This window comes from Micropterus salmoides, unplaced genomic scaffold (genome assembly GCF_014851395.1).
Source record: "Micropterus salmoides isolate LMB-PRFRI ecotype aquatic unplaced genomic scaffold, ASM1485139v1 Ms_hic_scaffold_14, whole genome shotgun sequence".
In the NCBI taxonomy this organism is placed as follows: Eukaryota; Metazoa; Chordata; class Actinopteri; order Centrarchiformes; family Centrarchidae; genus Micropterus; species Micropterus salmoides.
Genome location: NW_024040485.1, coordinates 21812088 through 21829499, shown reverse-complemented (window position 1 = coordinate 21829499; position 17412 = coordinate 21812088). Strand labels below are relative to the sequence as shown.

At 40.2% G+C, this 17412-nt stretch overlaps 1 protein-coding gene across 1 annotated transcript; it reads right to left on the bottom strand.

The window, feature by feature from the left end:
• Positions 1–24: 24 nt before the first annotated feature.
• On the bottom strand, positions 25–13668 carry gtf2b (general transcription factor IIB). The gene is made up of 7 exons (XM_038718372.1): positions 13617–13668; positions 10786–10898; positions 8388–8521; positions 7834–7980; positions 3952–4081; positions 2263–2544; positions 25–564 (listed from the first exon to the last, which is right to left on the bottom strand). The coding sequence occupies exons 1-7, from the start codon at positions 13631–13633 to the stop codon at positions 431–433; spliced, it is 957 nt and encodes a 318-aa protein (XP_038574300.1). The 5' UTR covers positions 13634–13668; the 3' UTR covers positions 25–430.
• Positions 13669–17412: the final 3744 nt, after the last annotated feature.

Here is a 17412-nt window from a genome sequence, read left to right as displayed (position 1 = left end):
TGTAAACAAATGCTTCAAACCATGAACTGATCACCTTGCTTTAATGAAAATCTTTTATTTTTTTTAAATTACTTGAAACAATTCAAACAAACTAACAAAATAGAACCTGGTCATTTTTCTACAAAAACAAAGTTTATGTATACAGTATGAAACCAGCCTAAAATTGCAGGCATCAATTACATTTTCCCACTTGGACATATATACATGACACAGTATACACACTCAAATGAAATACTGTAAGTACAGTCTGCAAGCTGTTTATTTAAGCACTGGAATGTGTCCGTTTTATTCCTGTAAGAGCACCCTGACAAAGGCTTGAAGGGGGACAAGAGAAATCTTCCAAATCCAACACACATGATTTTTACAAAAAGGATGTAATCCTGTAAGTACAGCAGAAAAATATCGTCACTGTGTAGAGGCAGCGTCTTCTTCACAGTTGGGGCAGCTTGTCGACAGGTGTGTCAAATTTGAAGTCTGGAGGGAAGAGTTCTGCTGCTCGCGGGTAGATGAGCCGGTATGACTGTCGGATTGTAACATCTGCAACGCCGGCAATGTCCCCGATTTCTGTGGAAGCATCACAGACAAGGTTAGACACTTGAATTGTACAGAATCTAAAAAAAACTGCTGCATTTTCAGAAAAACAACGGCGAATTTTCTGGAGCTCAAAAATGCCAAGTGAAAATAAAAGACCGCATTCTACTTATTTTGATCTACTCAGGAAAACATTCAGCTAAAAAAGCCCCATATCTGGAGCTAGAGGGACACCACTGTCCTCCTGAAGGACATTTAAACGGGACTGATGACTGACAGATTTTTATCAAACCATTAAGACATGATGCCAACTCTGTGCTTTTTCCCTTTTATTATCCACTTTTGTCAGACTTTATACTTTTACTTTACCAATTTTCAGTGGACTATACTGTGCTATGTCTTCCACTGCAATTATTTTTTGTCTTTAATTACTTTGTTACTTTGCAGATGAAGATAATGCATACACATAATCTCACAAAATATAATCCAATGCAGTGTTTTATAGGTCTTTAAACCATCAACAATAAAACTGACAAATCATATTATATATGAACTCAGGTGACCTTTGTAATGCTAGAAAGCTCTATATTGTGGTGTTTGCTAGTTGCATGTCATTAAAAAACACAATCTGTGACCCAAATGTAAAAAAATAAAATAAAATAAACTATTTAAGACACATGAATCGGGCCTCCTATGACATGCAAATCGATTGACAGGCCTTTTAAACCAGACAACTAAAACCTTTATCAATGTTTTTATAAAGAAAGTTTAATGTTTGTTTTACTTTGTTGGATCATTTTGGTATTTTTAAACCTCAGCCCTAATTTCACATCTTTTGGTGTTGAAATGACTGGTAGGTTACAAAACGTTTTGGAATCCGTGCAGTAGATGGCTTCAGCCAGCAGCTTCAAAACTGCTGCAGAGACATTGGGGACAATTGCGCCCATCAAAATTACATCCACAAAAAGTGCTTTTTTTGCCATCAACAGGCTCAGACTGTTATATAGCAAGTGTCTGACAACATCATGGAAAGGATCCCTACGAGTGTCTCACTCAAGGACAATTCTCACTCCTGAGAGGCAAGTTGTTGCATGAAGACGCGGGTGGAAACGAGGGAGACCAGTTAAGAGTAATGTTCTTGGTAGCAGTTGCTCTCTATACATAACAACATCCTCTCTCCATCTAACCTACGAAGATCTCTGCTACTAGTATATGTGAATATTATTATATTAATATTACAAGGCCAAAAAAACCTACAAAGGAGGTCTTTTAAAGGTGGCGAGTTGAGAGTTAGCAAACTGTCGCTACAGTTGCTGCTGCAAAGCTAACATGCAGGGAGGATGAGACGGTCTCCAGACAGCGATACTCACAACTCTCCTGCTACTGTAGCTAACATCACAACAACAGCAGTCTTGGCAAACTAGGAAGTAAGCTGAATGACCATGGGCAAGTCATTAAAAGTTACCTGACACAAATCATAGCTGGAAAGGCTGGAATAGTGTTGTGTGACGGGGTGCAGGCCACTATGTTTGTTTCCCATTTACAAAGCCAGGGCTGTGTACAAACAAGATTTTTTTCAGCACGCACATAGGATGGACAGCTAGCGGGCCGTGAGGGAATATTTGCTGAACTTGACAGAAAGACATGTACTGGATTAGGATCACTTACCCCACCTTTAACTAGAGTTGTTTAAACTAAACTTTAGATTTGGCTGTCAACAGTCTCACTCACCTTTCTGGGTCTTCTTCTCAGCAGAGGCCTGGGAGGCCATGTAGATGGCTGCTGCAGCCACAGAGATGGGGCTCCTGCCGGGCACCAGGTCGAGCTCCACAGCCTTCCTGGCGATGAAGGTGGCCGCCATCTGCACCTGTTTGGGCAAGCCCAGGTTTGAGCAGAAGCGGGACATGAAGTCTCCGGTGGTGATGAGGTCCACACTGGTCTCCAGCGCCTTCAGGATCAGCTTAAAACACCGGCCAATCTCCTTCTTGGAGATCCGGGAGACTGCGCAGATCTCTGTGGAGGGAAGGAGAGAGGATCAGGGGAAGAAACTGCACATAGAGTGAAGTCAAAGAAATGTGTCTCTTTTCTTTCTCTACTGTGACTTCCACAGTAAAACTGGAGAGGAGAGAGTGCACCTTTTCTTCTATAAATAGGATGTTTTCTACTTTAAAACTGTACGGACAGGAATCTAATTGCCTTTAGTTAATGGTGGCTAATTGCACATCACAGATTAAATCCCATTGAGATACACTTACACTTAAGTGACTGTGTGTAGCTTTTCCTAACGTCCATGCCTTTAACTTCCTATCCACTCAGGCCAGCACGCCCCATGTCCATTATCCAGGTCCCTCACTGACCCCGCCATCAAATAAAATATAGGCTAATTGTCTTCCCTGAATATAAATGGTTTTATAATTATTATGAGTAGTAGTAGTATTATCAGTTAATTGTATTTATATTAAAAATGTATTATTTCTTTTCTTTGTTATTATATGGTTATTATGTTAAAATATCATAATCATGGGTTTCCCAGGGTGTTAAACAAATGCAACATTTAGAAATTTGACAACTTTAATTAGGTGTCTTATAGACCGCAAACAGCAGTCAATCAGAAATGCCAAACAAGAAGCAAAAAACAAGCAAAGCCTCAGGAAGAAGTCTGAGGCTGTTGGAAGAAAGCAGACAGATTTATCGTAACTTTCTAAGGACATTAGCTAAATTGAAATTTCAAAGTTAGTGTGAGCCCTGCGCTCGGTGGTTCTCTGCCCACTTCTTCACTGCAGGGTGACACAGTAGGCCTATACACCAGTGTGGGGACATTTTATGGATGACACTCTGACATCCCGTTCCCATGAAGGCAGCATGAAGCAGCACTACAGAAAGCTGACAGAAAGACTTAAGTAAAGAGTCGCTGCCGTCCTGTCGCATAGGTGTAAACTGGCAGGTTTTACAATGTTGCAGACCACTTTCTTTTTGCAAGTAGCTGCGAGTTTCATCTCATCTCAAAGTGAATCTTTGGTGTAAATTCGCCTTGAACAACGGCCCCAGAGAACACCTCCCTTTCAAAAATATTGCTGCCAGCGCCCCCCGATGTTCTTTGAACTGCCCCCGTTGAGAAACACTACACAAGGTGTTAAATGTGAATTTTGAACAAATTCTATTTTAAAATGATTTTAATCTAACATGAGAAATAAAACAATCAAGAAGCTGAATACTTTTTTAGCAAACCTGAATTTAAAGAGGGAAATTTATGAGTCACTATCAAAAATGTTCCTGTCTAAGGTTTTTATGTCAACCAAACACTTCATGTTACCTGTTACCATGTACTTAGAAGTACCAAAGTTTGTTTTGTTCCATCAATCATTCCTCAACAGCAGCCCTAACTTCAACAGTATGGCAGGAAGTAGAAGTTTTTCTGACCTTTAAACGTTCTTGGTACACCTTCTTGTCTGCAGGCAATGTAGAGACATGCAGAAGCGATGGCATCATTGGCTCGCCCCTTCAGGCTCTTCTGTTCATACACCTGCTTGAACAAGTTGTTTGTTCTGTCCTGCAGAGCAAAAAACATATTTACAGCAAACAAAAGACTTGAATACACCTAGTAAAAGTCTTTACAACATTTTTAATGGGATTAAATAGTGTTTATCTTCACAAACCCAAAATAAGTGTTTTTGTGAGAGCGAATTATGAAAATCTTAGAAAAAGAGTGCTGTACTTCTTGTTTAGCTAAAACTGTTGGATCTTGTTTGAGTGGGGCCAACCTGTGGCTCTTCTATTTGAACTCTTTCCTGTTTGTCTTACTTATTTAATAATTTACATTTTTATTTACGTCACCATGTATATTATGGCCTCAAAAGAGCTTCTGTCTAGAAATAATTGAACTGAACCGCAGACCACGTGTACCCCTTTTATACAGGGGACACGCATATGAACGTGCCTCCAGTCACACTTCAATGAAAAACCAAAGAGTTACCTCAAAGTTATGTTACAGTTTAATTTCCCTTTATTCTCTTGCTCGCTATGTTTCCATTTCTAACAGAGATGCCTGGGGCCTCATGTATAAAAGACTGCGCAGCTTTCATACTGAAAGATGGCATACTCACAGAATTAGAAAAGTACGTACGCATAAAAATATCCATATGTATAAAACCAGGTGTACGCCAGGTCCTGCGCACCTTTCCTTTATACATGACATGAAATTGAGTGCACATGCACAAGCCACATACCCCGCCTTGGCTCCTCCCATAAATTACTATGCAAATGATTATAAATACGCCAGTGTCACCTCCTAAGGGCCTAATAACAACGGCCAATCCTGCTGCAAAACATGTGAAAAAGAGAAACTACACTGAGTGTGTGATCGAAGTGCTGATCACAGAAGTGGAGGCGAGAAGAAATATTTAATTTGATGGTTTGAACTCTTTGATCAGCAACAAACGCAAAACGAGAGTGATGTTAGTGGTAGAATGGCAGTCAATGCAGCCGGCTCAGAGACTCATACTGGCTGAAATTAAGAAAACATGGTCTGACATAAAGTGGATGTGATGGAAGTTAGAAAGTAGCCAACATATTGTTTGATTCACAAACAAAAAAAAGACTTTTATAGAATTTTATTATTTTAAACAAAAACTGTAGGTAGAAAGGTAAACACTACACTCACCTAAAGGATTATTAGGAACACCATAATAATACTGTGTTTGACCCCCTTTCGCCTTCAGAACTGCCTTAATTCTACGTGGCATTGATTCAACAAGGTGCTGCAAGCATTCTTTAGAAATGTTGGCCCATATTGATAGGATAGCATCTTGCAGTTGATGGAGATTTGTGGGATGCACATCCAGGGCACGAAGCTCCCGTTCCACCACATCCCAAAGATGCTCTGTTGGGTTGAGATCTGGTGACTGTGGGGGCCATTTTAGTACAGTGAACTCAATGTCATGTTCAAGAAACCAATTTGAAATGATTCGAGCTTTGTGACATGGTGCATTATCCTGCTGGAAGTAGCCATCAGAGGATGGGTACATGGTGGCCATAAAGGGATGGACATGGTCAGAAATAATGCTCAGGTAGGTCGTGGCATTTAAACGATGCCCAACTGGCACTAAGGGGCCTAAAGTGTGCCAAGAAAACATCCCGACACCATTACACCACCACCACCAGCCTGCACAGTGGTAACAAGGCATGATGGATCCATGTTCTCATTCTGTTTACGCCAAATTCTGACTCTACCATCTGAATGTCTCAACAGAAATCGAGACTCATCAGACCAGGCAACATTTTTCCAATTTTGGTGAGCTCTTGCAAATTGTAGCCTCTTTTTCCTATTTGTAGTGGAGATGAGTGGTACCCGGTGGGGTCTTCTGCTGTTGTAGCCCATCCGCCTCAAGGTTGTGCGTGTTGTGGCTTCACAAATGCTTTGCTGCATACCTCGGTTGTAACAAGTGGTTATTTCAGTCAAAGTTGCTCTTCTATCAGCTTGAATCAATCGGCCCATTCTCCTCTGACCTCTAGCATCAACAAGGCATTTTCGCCCACAGGACTGCTGCATACTGGATGTTTTTCTCTTTTCACACCATTCTTTGTAAACCCTTAGAAATGGTTGTGCATGAAAATCCCAGTAACTGAGCAGATTGTGAAATACTCAGACCGGCCCGTCTGGTACCAACAACCATGCCACGCTCAAAATTGTTTAAATCACCTTTCTTTCCCATTCTGACATTCAGTTTGGAGTTCAGGAGATTGTCTTGACCAGGACCACACCCCTAAATGCATTGAAGCAACTGCCATGTGATTGGTTGATTAGATAATTGCATTAATGAGAAATTGAACAGGTGTTCCTAATAATCCTTTAGGTGAGTGTATATAGCCTATTGTTGATTCCCATCAGGCACACACACACGGCTGCCACTGCTAAAAACCGACTGCCAGAAACAGTGGTTATAGCTTATTTGTCTTTGAACCGGGATGGCACAGTTACGCCAGGTTGGTCTGTCAAATGCTGGACCCACTTCAGCACACATATCCAAGAGCACGACTCTAGGGAATCTAAATCGAAGTATTAGCCAGTCATCATGGGCTAGGAAATCTTCATGGACACTCTCTAATTCTTCTCTGCAGTGCCATTGCGCAGCCATGCAGCATTACGCACGAGTGTCACACAGTGTCTGTATGTTTACAGCAAACATACAGATTATGCTTCACACCTTCAGTCAGTGGTTTCCCCCACTCTGGGAGATCATTTGAAGATTGAGGTTTGACAGGTGACCCATTTTTTAATGTCGTTTTGGCCCGCATTATGAGGACTGATAATGAGGATGGAGAGTAGTGATTGTGTGAGAGCTGTCCCTGGCTTTATTTCCAGACATTTTTAATTTACACAGCCCATATGTGCAGGTGATGAAGATGTGCCGGGTGAGAATGCAGATCTGTGTCTCAGTGCGCTCTGTGCTCCTGACAGCATACTCTGTTCACTGCAGCGTGTTTACAAATGAAAACTAAACTGAAAAATAAAAGGTGATATATGCATAGAGGATATTATTAAAAACTACAGAGCTCTCTTCTGCAATTCTTTAATGCTATTTGATGAAGTATTTGATGTTATCTCAGATTTTTACGATGACGATAATTCCATCAGTTAGGCGAATCTGAAAAGGACTCAGTAGCTAAATTCCTGTCTAATATATTGGGGAAAGGCAAGCCTGCATCCTGCCACCTGATCCTGGCTTTTGGCTGGTGCAGTATTGAATAGTTATGGCTCACTAGCGCGAGTACAAATGACACTGCTGGTTTGAATGTTTAAATGTTAAAGTGATAGTGTGTGATATGAAGTGAAATTAAAGTTTGTGAGAGCCATCATTATCTATTCCGCTCACATTCACATGATCAAACTTTTATTGTGTATTAATGGACATAATTAGGTTTTTGATTGACTACTTCATCGGCATATGAACAGTAACAGAAGTGGAAACACTATTTTGAAACATTTGGTGAGTTTTGGCACTTTGGAGTTTACTAAAAGAGCCAGACAAAAGTTTGCTGAGTGTCCGCACATTCTCGTGTCATGTTCATTTTTATACATCCCACGAGTGTGTGACTACCAGCGTACATAAACTTTTTGTGTGTTGGCTGCGTTTATACATGAGGCCCCTAGTCACTAAATGCCAGTAGTATCTGAACCCCACCAGGTAGAGAGCAGGGTTGAAGGACAGACCACACAGACAGAGTGAGTGATGTGGCAGCTGTTTTTGGCCCTTAACCTTTCCAAAGGCACATTACAGAATCAGATTTTTTTTAAACACTTACTATGATGTTCCTTGGCAGGTTGATGCGGTCTGCCATGGTGCTGATTTCTTTAAAGGCGTTGAGCATGGCGCGGTCGGAGCTGCTCATGGTCCGCCGGTTCTGGTATTTGGAGTTACCGAATTCATCAAAACTAGCTGCACCTGTTCCCTGTGGTGGAAACAAGAGGATGTTTATCATTATCCTTTTGAGAAACTTTGAGAATGTGGTTTACTGAGATAGCATGTTCTCTCGTGCAGCACGTTACAACACAGTGACACCAATGTTTCTGCATCACTCTCGGACCCAAACTCAGTATAGAAATCTGTATCAGATAATAGTAATATAATAATAATAATATAAATGCTGATATTAATATCAAAACAAAAACAATTAAATAGCATGAATGTTTCTGCACACCATTGCCTGTACATGTATATTTTAACATGGGTAATTGTTGCTTAAATATCTTCCTTCCAATCATTTGAAGGGCAAATACCAACATCTTGGAACAGCTGTCATTTACAACAGAACGGACTGAATAAGGCTCATTTTTAACGGTGACAACAGTCTCTCACCTTGCTGATCATGGTGGTTAGGTCGCCACCATTGAGCAGTGGGTTCTGGGCGTCTCCCACTCTGGATGGATCTTTGAGGGCTTTCTCATTGGAAAACGTCCTCCACTCGGAGCCCACATCGATTACACGGTCACCTGAGGAGAAATGGTTTGGACAAAATAAACAAGAAATATAAGAAATTAAAACCTAAATGTGGAAAAAGCAAAAAGCCGGCACAAGACCTTTAATTGGCAGCATGGACATAATATTATTTATTGATTATGTCAACATAGAGTTTTTAGCCCAAACACCAACACATGAAACCAAAGTGTTTTTGTTTTAAATGTGAAATCCATCCAAACTTATCTTCATCCTGAAGTTTTCCTCCTAGGGACTAACATCATCACTGTGAATTAACATGTGGCATGTAGCTAGCTCACCTGGTAGACTGCACGCACAGTGTACGAATCCTTACCGCAGCGGCCTGGGTTTGAGTCCAGCTCATGGCCCTTTGCTGTATGTCATGCTCTCTGTCTCACATTTCCTGTCTGTCTTAAGCTATCCTATCGATAATACAGGCAAAAAGGCCCAAAAAATTCATTAAAAAAAGGACTTATATCTTGCTTTTCAATAACATCACGACCCTGGGTTTTGGTTTTAATACTTTTTCAGACTAGATACCCCGTAGTTAGACCAAATTCAGCTCAATACAATTTAAACCAACATCTGTCTTCTTTCTGTTTTTTCCATGTCAACTTTACAATCTTTCATATTGATGCTTTTGCTCTGAAACAGGTTTCTTTAGCTTTCTTGATTGATAGAAACACAAGGAGTGAAACGTAACAACAAACACAAAAGACTCAATTTCACAAATGTAACACGGTAGTAACGGTAACAAACATGACAGATTTTGTTAAAAGTTCTGTAAGTCACCTGCACAAACACTAAGTGCTCAAAAAAAAAGAAAAACCATCTGTTGTGTTCTTCTGTCTGGCTGTATTACATCCCCCTGGAATAATTAACCAGAAGATGGTGCCATATTCAGCCCCTCTTGCAAACACCTCTTCAGGTGTCTAAGTCTCAAATTGTCTCAGTCCTCGTGTACCGTCAGTCCACAGCTTGTCCTCAGCACACACATTTTACTTTAGTGTATTCTCAGTATCGTGTTCAATCATTTAACACATTGTCCCTTCCCTCTTCTTTCTCATTACTGTATCCTTTGAGGCAGAAACACATAATAAAATATGATCCAAACAGACATTCACTGCATCAAATCTGAGATGTACAAAGGATAAAAGGCAGGGTATACTGTCTGAACAGGGCCATCATTTTCTTCCAGTCATCATGACTCTCTGTTCTTGATACTGCATAGCACGGTCGAGGATTAGATTTGTGATTTAATCTTGTTAGGGTTCTTTTTAACCATCCATCAGTCTTTCTAATATCTAGAGGCAAAGTGACATTCATCTCCTTAGAGGCCAGCCAAAGGGAGCAGGAACAGAGGGCACTTCAGCTTGCATCACAGACCTGGGTCTTTGCTCAGGGGGCTCATTAGAGGAGCTCTTCTCTACAGCTCTGTCTTGCAGTCCGTATCACATGTTAACAGGATTTTTGCTTCATACACATTGTGTCTCAACGATAAATGATGACAGTGATTGACAAGACAGGACTTACACAAATATTGTAAACATTTGTTCAAAAGTCTTCTCTGATGGTAGTTTCTTTTCCTTCATTTTCACCACCCCTACTGCACTCTGCTCAATCTTAAAAAATATTTTTTATCTCAATGTTCTTCTAACCTCACACTGAATGTACGCAGGTGTTGGCTTCAGTAATAAATTAAAGGGTCAGATCAGTTAAATTACAATGAACATTTGTTACTTTAAGCCAATGAAAAACACACCAAGGTTTTTTGGATTATCCAGAATAATATGCTCACCGTCTCTGGAATAAAACATTTTTTAAATGTAGCTTTTATATGCTCAAGACACCACAACAATTATATTTGCCTCAATTGTAAAGCAGTATCTATATGACAATATGTAAAATTGTATTATTTTTGTGATCTGGCTGAATAAAACATAAACAAGCAAAGACCGGCAGCTAGATCCTGCAGATTAACATTCAGAAGCAGGTTGAATGGCATAATAGAGAAATAATTATTACAGGGTTCCAGATTCTAGCTTCACACTTTGCAAACTGTTGATGTCAACTCAGCTGATGTTCACGTGTAGAATCATTTGAAATACAGACAGGAAATCCTTAGTGTGCGCTGATGAGTCTGATTCTCTGATTATGACAAAGTTCAAGTAGAGATAAAGAAACAAGCACAGGAAACCGACATGGAAAGGAACGATGTGTTCTAACATGCAAGGCTCTTTGATTCAAAAGCGCATGCATTCTTAGAGTATATACTGACCTACAACAAGGCCGCACTCAGGGCAAATCATGTCCCCGGCTCTGTAGTCCTCCACCAGTATGGCATCAGGGTGGTTGGGACACTGAACTCTGGGAAGGGCCAGGCCATCTCCGCTACAGAAGCGAAACAACAGTTCATTAAACAGCTCAAAAGGCAAGAAATAGACAGGAAAGTGAGCGTGAGGGAATTTTCCTCAGTGGGCTCAGTGTGGGAAAAGGTGAGGACTGGGTCATACGTGTCACGTTCGGGACACATGCAGAAACAGAAACAGAATGACCTCTGTCTCTCCAGTAACAGTTCAGCTGCTGTCTTTTCGTTTGCATGACGTCGGCTGCATAGATTAGGAACGAGTTGTTGTCTAAGCAGGCGAGGACAGGAGATATGGAGTACTTCTTCAGTCATAGATGTTTGCAGACCGACTGTTATAGAATGCAATACGTGTGACCTCAAGATCCCAACGTGACTCAGGTAATGCATTTGAGTCTTGCTTCCAGTAGGATGGATAAACATATATTTAGGCCAGCAAAGAATGACCCTGTAAGGGATAGCAAAGGGTTAAATATTGTGGACCAAGAGGCAATCTTCAGATTTGGATTGATACTATACACATAGGGCTGGGCAAATATGTGCGAGTAAAATTAAGTAAAATCTTATTTCAGTCCTTTTTCCTCAACAAAATAAATATCTTAAAAGAAAAAATAAGTGCTAATTCTTTGGTGATTTAAATGAATTAAATCAAACATTTACTGAACATTTGGTTATACTGTTATTGAGGAAGATTATATCACGATAATTATCATTATTGTTTTATTGCCCATCCCTATATACACACACACTATGTTCTCACCTTGAACGCCTGGTGCCAGTCTACCCAGCCAGGCTTCAATAAATATTGCTGCTTAAGACATCCTGAGTTTCCTTAAACATTTTTCTTCAATAAGAGTTTACTAGGGAGTAAAATGAAGACGGACCAACATAGCGTAGAGAGTGTGACCCCGGTCTCTAATGAGGAAAAGCTAATTTCCCTTAAATACTCCAGGGACATTTAAAATCATGTTACATCGTCCAGATGTGTTTTACATTTTCTCTTCAACTTCCCTATTTTGTTGCAGAGAAGAAAAACCCGAATGAATATTCTACCACCAACACATCTTTCAAAGTAACTGCTTTATGTTATAATGGATATTGATCCAACTGATGGGCCAAACAACCTGGCTGAAGCTGGTGGGGGCAGTGTCAATATGTTAATCTGGACATAAAGGATCATGATACCAAAGATCAACACAGGTCATTGTCAAACAGGTCATGTCGTATTAATCCTTAATCGTGGCTGAATATGACATGATCTGTTTCTGTGTCAAAAGCTCAAACATCAAGCCGCCTGAAGGCAAAGCTAAACAGCAGCAGGTAGTAAAAAAAGCATTGGTGTCTTGATTAGGACGGCAGTTAACAATTATTCTCATTATTGATTATTCTTCAAATTCTTTTCTCGATTAATTGTTTAGTCTGTGACATGTCAAAAACAGTGAAAACAAGTTCATCACAGTTTGTTACTCAATTTACAGCTTGTCTCAACTCTGGTAGTTACCAGCTGGCATTTTCATTCTGCACCATGGGCATGGAATATGGAAATATCTAAAATTGGAGAAGTGCATACTCATTGATGAATATAAGGAAATCAAAAAATGTGGTGAGGGAGGCATATGGCTGATTTTCTTGAGAAACCATTGTGTTTGAAAAGTTGTGCTTTTGGGGGGGGGGTTCTTGTTTATTTTGTCATGTGTATGTTGCATTTTTCTGTATGGCTGCTACCTTGGGCAGGTCTCTCTTGTAAAAGAGAAATTTTAATCTCAATGGGACTTCAAGGTAAAATAAAGGTAAAAAATGCTTTAACAACCCCATGATAATAAATCTACAATTAAGTACAACAGCTGGATTTATAACTTATTAGAGATTTTTGTTTGAAGCTAACTTAAACAATTAATCACTTATCAAAATAGTTCGTCATTATAATATTTGTGCTTACAATAGTTTGTAATCGTTTCAATATTTATGTAATAATAATAATAACAACAATACAAGCTTACTTTGAATCCTGGACTAAATCCAACAATAACGAATTAATGGGAGTTACGTCAATAGCATACCAGTATTATTCTGCATTTCCATTTCCTCCTTTACATTTACATCGTAATAAGACAAATATTCCCTCAATCTGACAGCGGTGAACACCAGATGTGAGCAAACACTCAGCGTGCCCAACTACAACCGGGGTCCTTTCGCCCAGTGTACGAACCTCAAAGAAGCTTCAGTTGACTAATGTTGCGTAAATGTTGGCAAGCTGCACACAAAACATTTGCATGTGTTGACAAACCAAAGCAGCGCTGATGTAGTGCTGCCCACAGACCGCTAGTGCCAATAATGAGACTGCAAGTTACTACCTTAGCACAAGTTTCAGCTTCATACTACACAGCTGTAGCAATGTTGTAAACGCAACAAAGCTAATAACTTGGCAAAACAAGCCCACTAAGCGAAGCGACGTTAACGTGATGATCAGCTGAAGCTACTGATCGGCAGCACATCGGTGTGACAATATAACGGCGAAGCAGACAGCGACTTCTGGCAACATCCATCCAACCAGCTAGCTAGTTAAGCTAACTGTTACCTAGCACATCGTAACGTTACGCATAACGGAGCAAACAAGGGCGTGATGTTTTTAAACTTGTATTAGCGTATCTCTCCATGTCTAACTCCACACTGTTTACAAAATCACATTCTGGGAACCACACATGAAAAAAGGAAGACGTATAATATTTATAGTTGCTACGCACCGGCTTGTCGACGCCATGTTACTCCTCACTCTGTTATGTGTCAAAGAAACAATTGAACGCACCACCTCTATTTATAACTTTTTATGATCACGTGTCGGTCGCAGTACGGGAAGCCATTAGGTCCAAACTAGTTCAACCCTCCGCCCACTACTGATTATAAAATTAACTAAAAACGTGCATCGATCAGTAACTTTAACAACTTCTTGATACAGGTTATTTTTGGCCAAGGTTTTCGCTCTCTCCCTGTGAACAGGACAACAGAAGAGGGAGGACTAAATCATGCCTGCATGGATGATATTACATGAGAAAACATATCTGAAAGCAGCAGAGAATGTCTAAGAGCCTTACTGCATTATATTCTGTTAGACTTTTAGATTTTGAATTGTCACCTGAATTTTGTGTTTCCCTTTATATAAAGGAAAACATTTCCACCACACATTGGTAAGAAAAAGTCACCAGAATGCAGGAAATTAAGTGTTTAAAGGGGCTATATGTAAGTTTTTCAATGAAATCAATCAAATTTTCATTGCCTTATTGTCAATGGGCTCAAAACTCACTTAGAAATGAAGCACACGCCTGTTTTCTCCGTTGCTTGCACCACCCACTATTCTGCTTTGAATATGAGGTCTCGGGGTCGGATTCAGCCCTGTGCACGCTCCCTAGCCTCTCTCTGACTACAGCGACAACACCTCTGCAGTTCAAATGATGTCGAGTAAGAACAAAGTGAGCATTAGTAAAGCTGCAGAAACACAGAGAAAGTCACGTTAGCTCGCAGGCTAACTCCGAGCAGTTGCTCATGTTATCCGGTGCAAAATTTACATAATGTTAGCTCTGCATATTACTTCACCAACTAACGCGACCCATGTTACTATCCTGTGTATCACTGTTGATTTAGCCTGCAAGAAAGGATGAAACGGCAAAAAGCAAATGTGGAGCGATTTGTTTACTAACGTTAGCCTATAGTGGTGCAGCCAGGAGCAGCCAGCTAACGCTACAGTAGCTCGGACCTTCCGCTGTTTGCTTCGTAACGTTCAGTTTAGTTTTATTGTGGTTTTTATATAACATTACAGTCTGTGGGATTTACCAATAACGTTTCTCCACCTCAGTCGCTGTAACTAACGTGACCCGCAACCGGCGAAAACGGCCACAACAACCCAGAGGAAGAGCCGTCCACTATCACCAGTTACAGTAAAGTTACTTACTGCGGTCTAACTGTATAAAGTGTGACACAATCTCGGTTTAATGTCCAGTCCAGCTCATTAACCGTTTCGTTATCATCCGATACGTGTAACTTAGCTGTGCTGACATTGCTGAGCCTCCGGTGACAGATTCACAGATAGTAAAGATAGTTACTGAAAGCAGCAGGCGAGCTAACGATGTAGCACGTCAGCTAAATGCAGTAAATGTACCGTGATCATGTAACGAGCATGAATTAGTTCAACCTGCAGCTGATAAAACTATTACTGTAACGTTGCAGTGGAGTTTACCTGAGTTTCCAGCTCTGTCTGTTCTCCCTGTCTCTCTATAGCCGCTGTCACTCTGCCTTTTTTCGGGAGTATTGTGCCGATATGCGGCTCGCTGCGCTGAATGAAGTAACGTTACGGAGCCGGTGTTGATCTGCCTCTGAGATGGGAACGTTGAAGTAACAGAGCCTGAACATGTCTGGAGAAAAGCCACAGCCTGCATGCTGGTGTTCCTGCGTTTATTGTGGTATTTCTGTATGAAACTGGTTGTGTTGCGGATTCTGCTCGTTCATGAGTTCTAGCGAGCACGCGTACGAGCACACGCGTGGTTGCAATCTTAGAACCGCACCGCTAGTGGCCGCTGGAAACTCCATAATGCCCCTTTAATGCTCAAAGTTTCCTGGGGGAGGACCCCCAAACCCCTGGTCATATATCTCAGCTTTGAAGAGTTCTTCAAAACACTGTTTAAAGATCTGTTTAAAGATGGGTTCTAAGTAAAAGTAATTTCAAAATTATTTCCTAGAAAGGTTCATGGAAAGAACTATATGACATGCTAATAGGGAACATGAGCATTTCCTAAAAATAGAATTATTTAAATTGAACTGAATTGTCATTCATTATTCATTTATCATTTGAAACTTAACTGAGTGTGTACTGAAGTGTACGTTTGCCTGTAGATATATTTCAGATTTTTTAATGTTAAGTGTACCTGCTGTGTACTTACTGTACCACATAGAAAAGCAAAACAACAGTAATAGTGGTAGTGGTACAGATATCAATAAAAAATAATACTAGTACTTCTAATGATAACAATATTGATGATGACAATAATAATAGTACTAATAATAAAAATTGTGTTTGTAGTACTAATTTACATTGTTTTATTCAGGAGACTTCCTTGGAAAATACTTTAAATTATTTAAAATTTATCCTCCAGAGGTCAACTGATAAAAAAAAAGGCCTTTGAGTGTCTGACTGTGCCTGCCTGTGTCTCTGACTCTGTACCAGCCTGCGACTGCTCTGCTCCTCTGCATATCCAGGCCAGTGAAGGAAGCCACATGCGCCACAAAGAGTCATTTATTAGGTCAGGTTTTTTGGTAAAAGAATAACAAATCTGTCTGCAAATGAATAGAATTCTATGAAATATCTATCATATAAACATAATTTCCCCGCTACTTATAGTATGTCTGGCAAAATATGTTTATTTTTATATAACATTTACACATTTCGTACAAAACTTCTTTAAAAAAATAAGTTAACTATGAATTATTGTAATGCATTATTATTACCTCAAAAGTAGTATAAGTCAAGAATCACAGTGTGCTTCAAGACAACAGCAGGTGGAGCTAAAATAAAAAATGTGTGCCAGGTTGTGGCTCAGCAGTGATGCCGATATTGTTCCAGGATGATGATTACAGCGATTAGTCATTACAGATTATTCGGCACTGATCTCTCACTCAGTGGTCAAACAAATTGGACTTCTTATCTTTAAGATCATATAAAATGACCCTCCACAGAGTACAGTCACATTTAGCTGAGTAGATGGGAAATCTAATCCGACATCTGGCAAGTGTTGGCAGCTGGTTGTGATGTGGATGTCTGATTCTGACTTGGTGAAAAACAGCCCGGATGTGGCCATCTCATCAGCACTGCAAATGATGAGCAACACCCAGATTGATTTATTCATTCCTGCCAATTAGGGAACAATGATGAGCAGATGTGCGCACCATGACAGTGCAAAACCTCTGCTGGACTGACTGTGCCGCCTGTGGAAGCAAAACTTGCATAAATAGTTAATTATGAAAGACATCACAGGTAGACCAAACTAAATGAGAGCAAGCAGAGTCCCCTATGCATGTGTTCCAAACACTTATGCAAATACATACACGTTACTGACTACCTCAATGCCTCAGGAGTTGTTTATTCATTATTTCCCAACTGCTTCACATTACACCACATCATCATTCTTCATCTCTCTTACTCTATGTTAAGTAATAACAAAGGATCACGACACGAGCGGCCAGGCTGTGTGCAGACGCCTGAAGCAGTCTATGTAATTTGACACACGCCTTCTCTGGTCTAACTATACCTGAGTAACTATTGAGTACATTTAATTCGCAAATGACTAACCCTCCCTACTACATGCCCAACACTTACTAAACTAATCCTGAATTTCCTACCCCAGTGTGTGTGTGGGTGAGATAAGTGCTTTTCATGCTCACAGGAAATTAATTATCATAGAAACCAGTTTGTTGTTGGTTTGTGGCTTTGGTCAACATTTCAGCGACAGTTTATTTTCCACACAGTGACCTCATGTGTGGGTATCTGATGTG

Coding starts and splice junctions, on each gene's coding strand:
- gtf2b (XM_038718372.1), bottom strand. Junction 7,981..8,387: donor TAACCACCATGATCAGCAAG/GTGAGAGACTGT, acceptor TTTCCACCACAG/GGAACAGGTGCAGCTAGTTT. Junction 2,545..3,951: donor TGTACCAAGAACGTTTAAAG/GTCAGAAAAACT, acceptor TTCCCTCCACAG/AGATCTGCGCAGTCTCCCGG.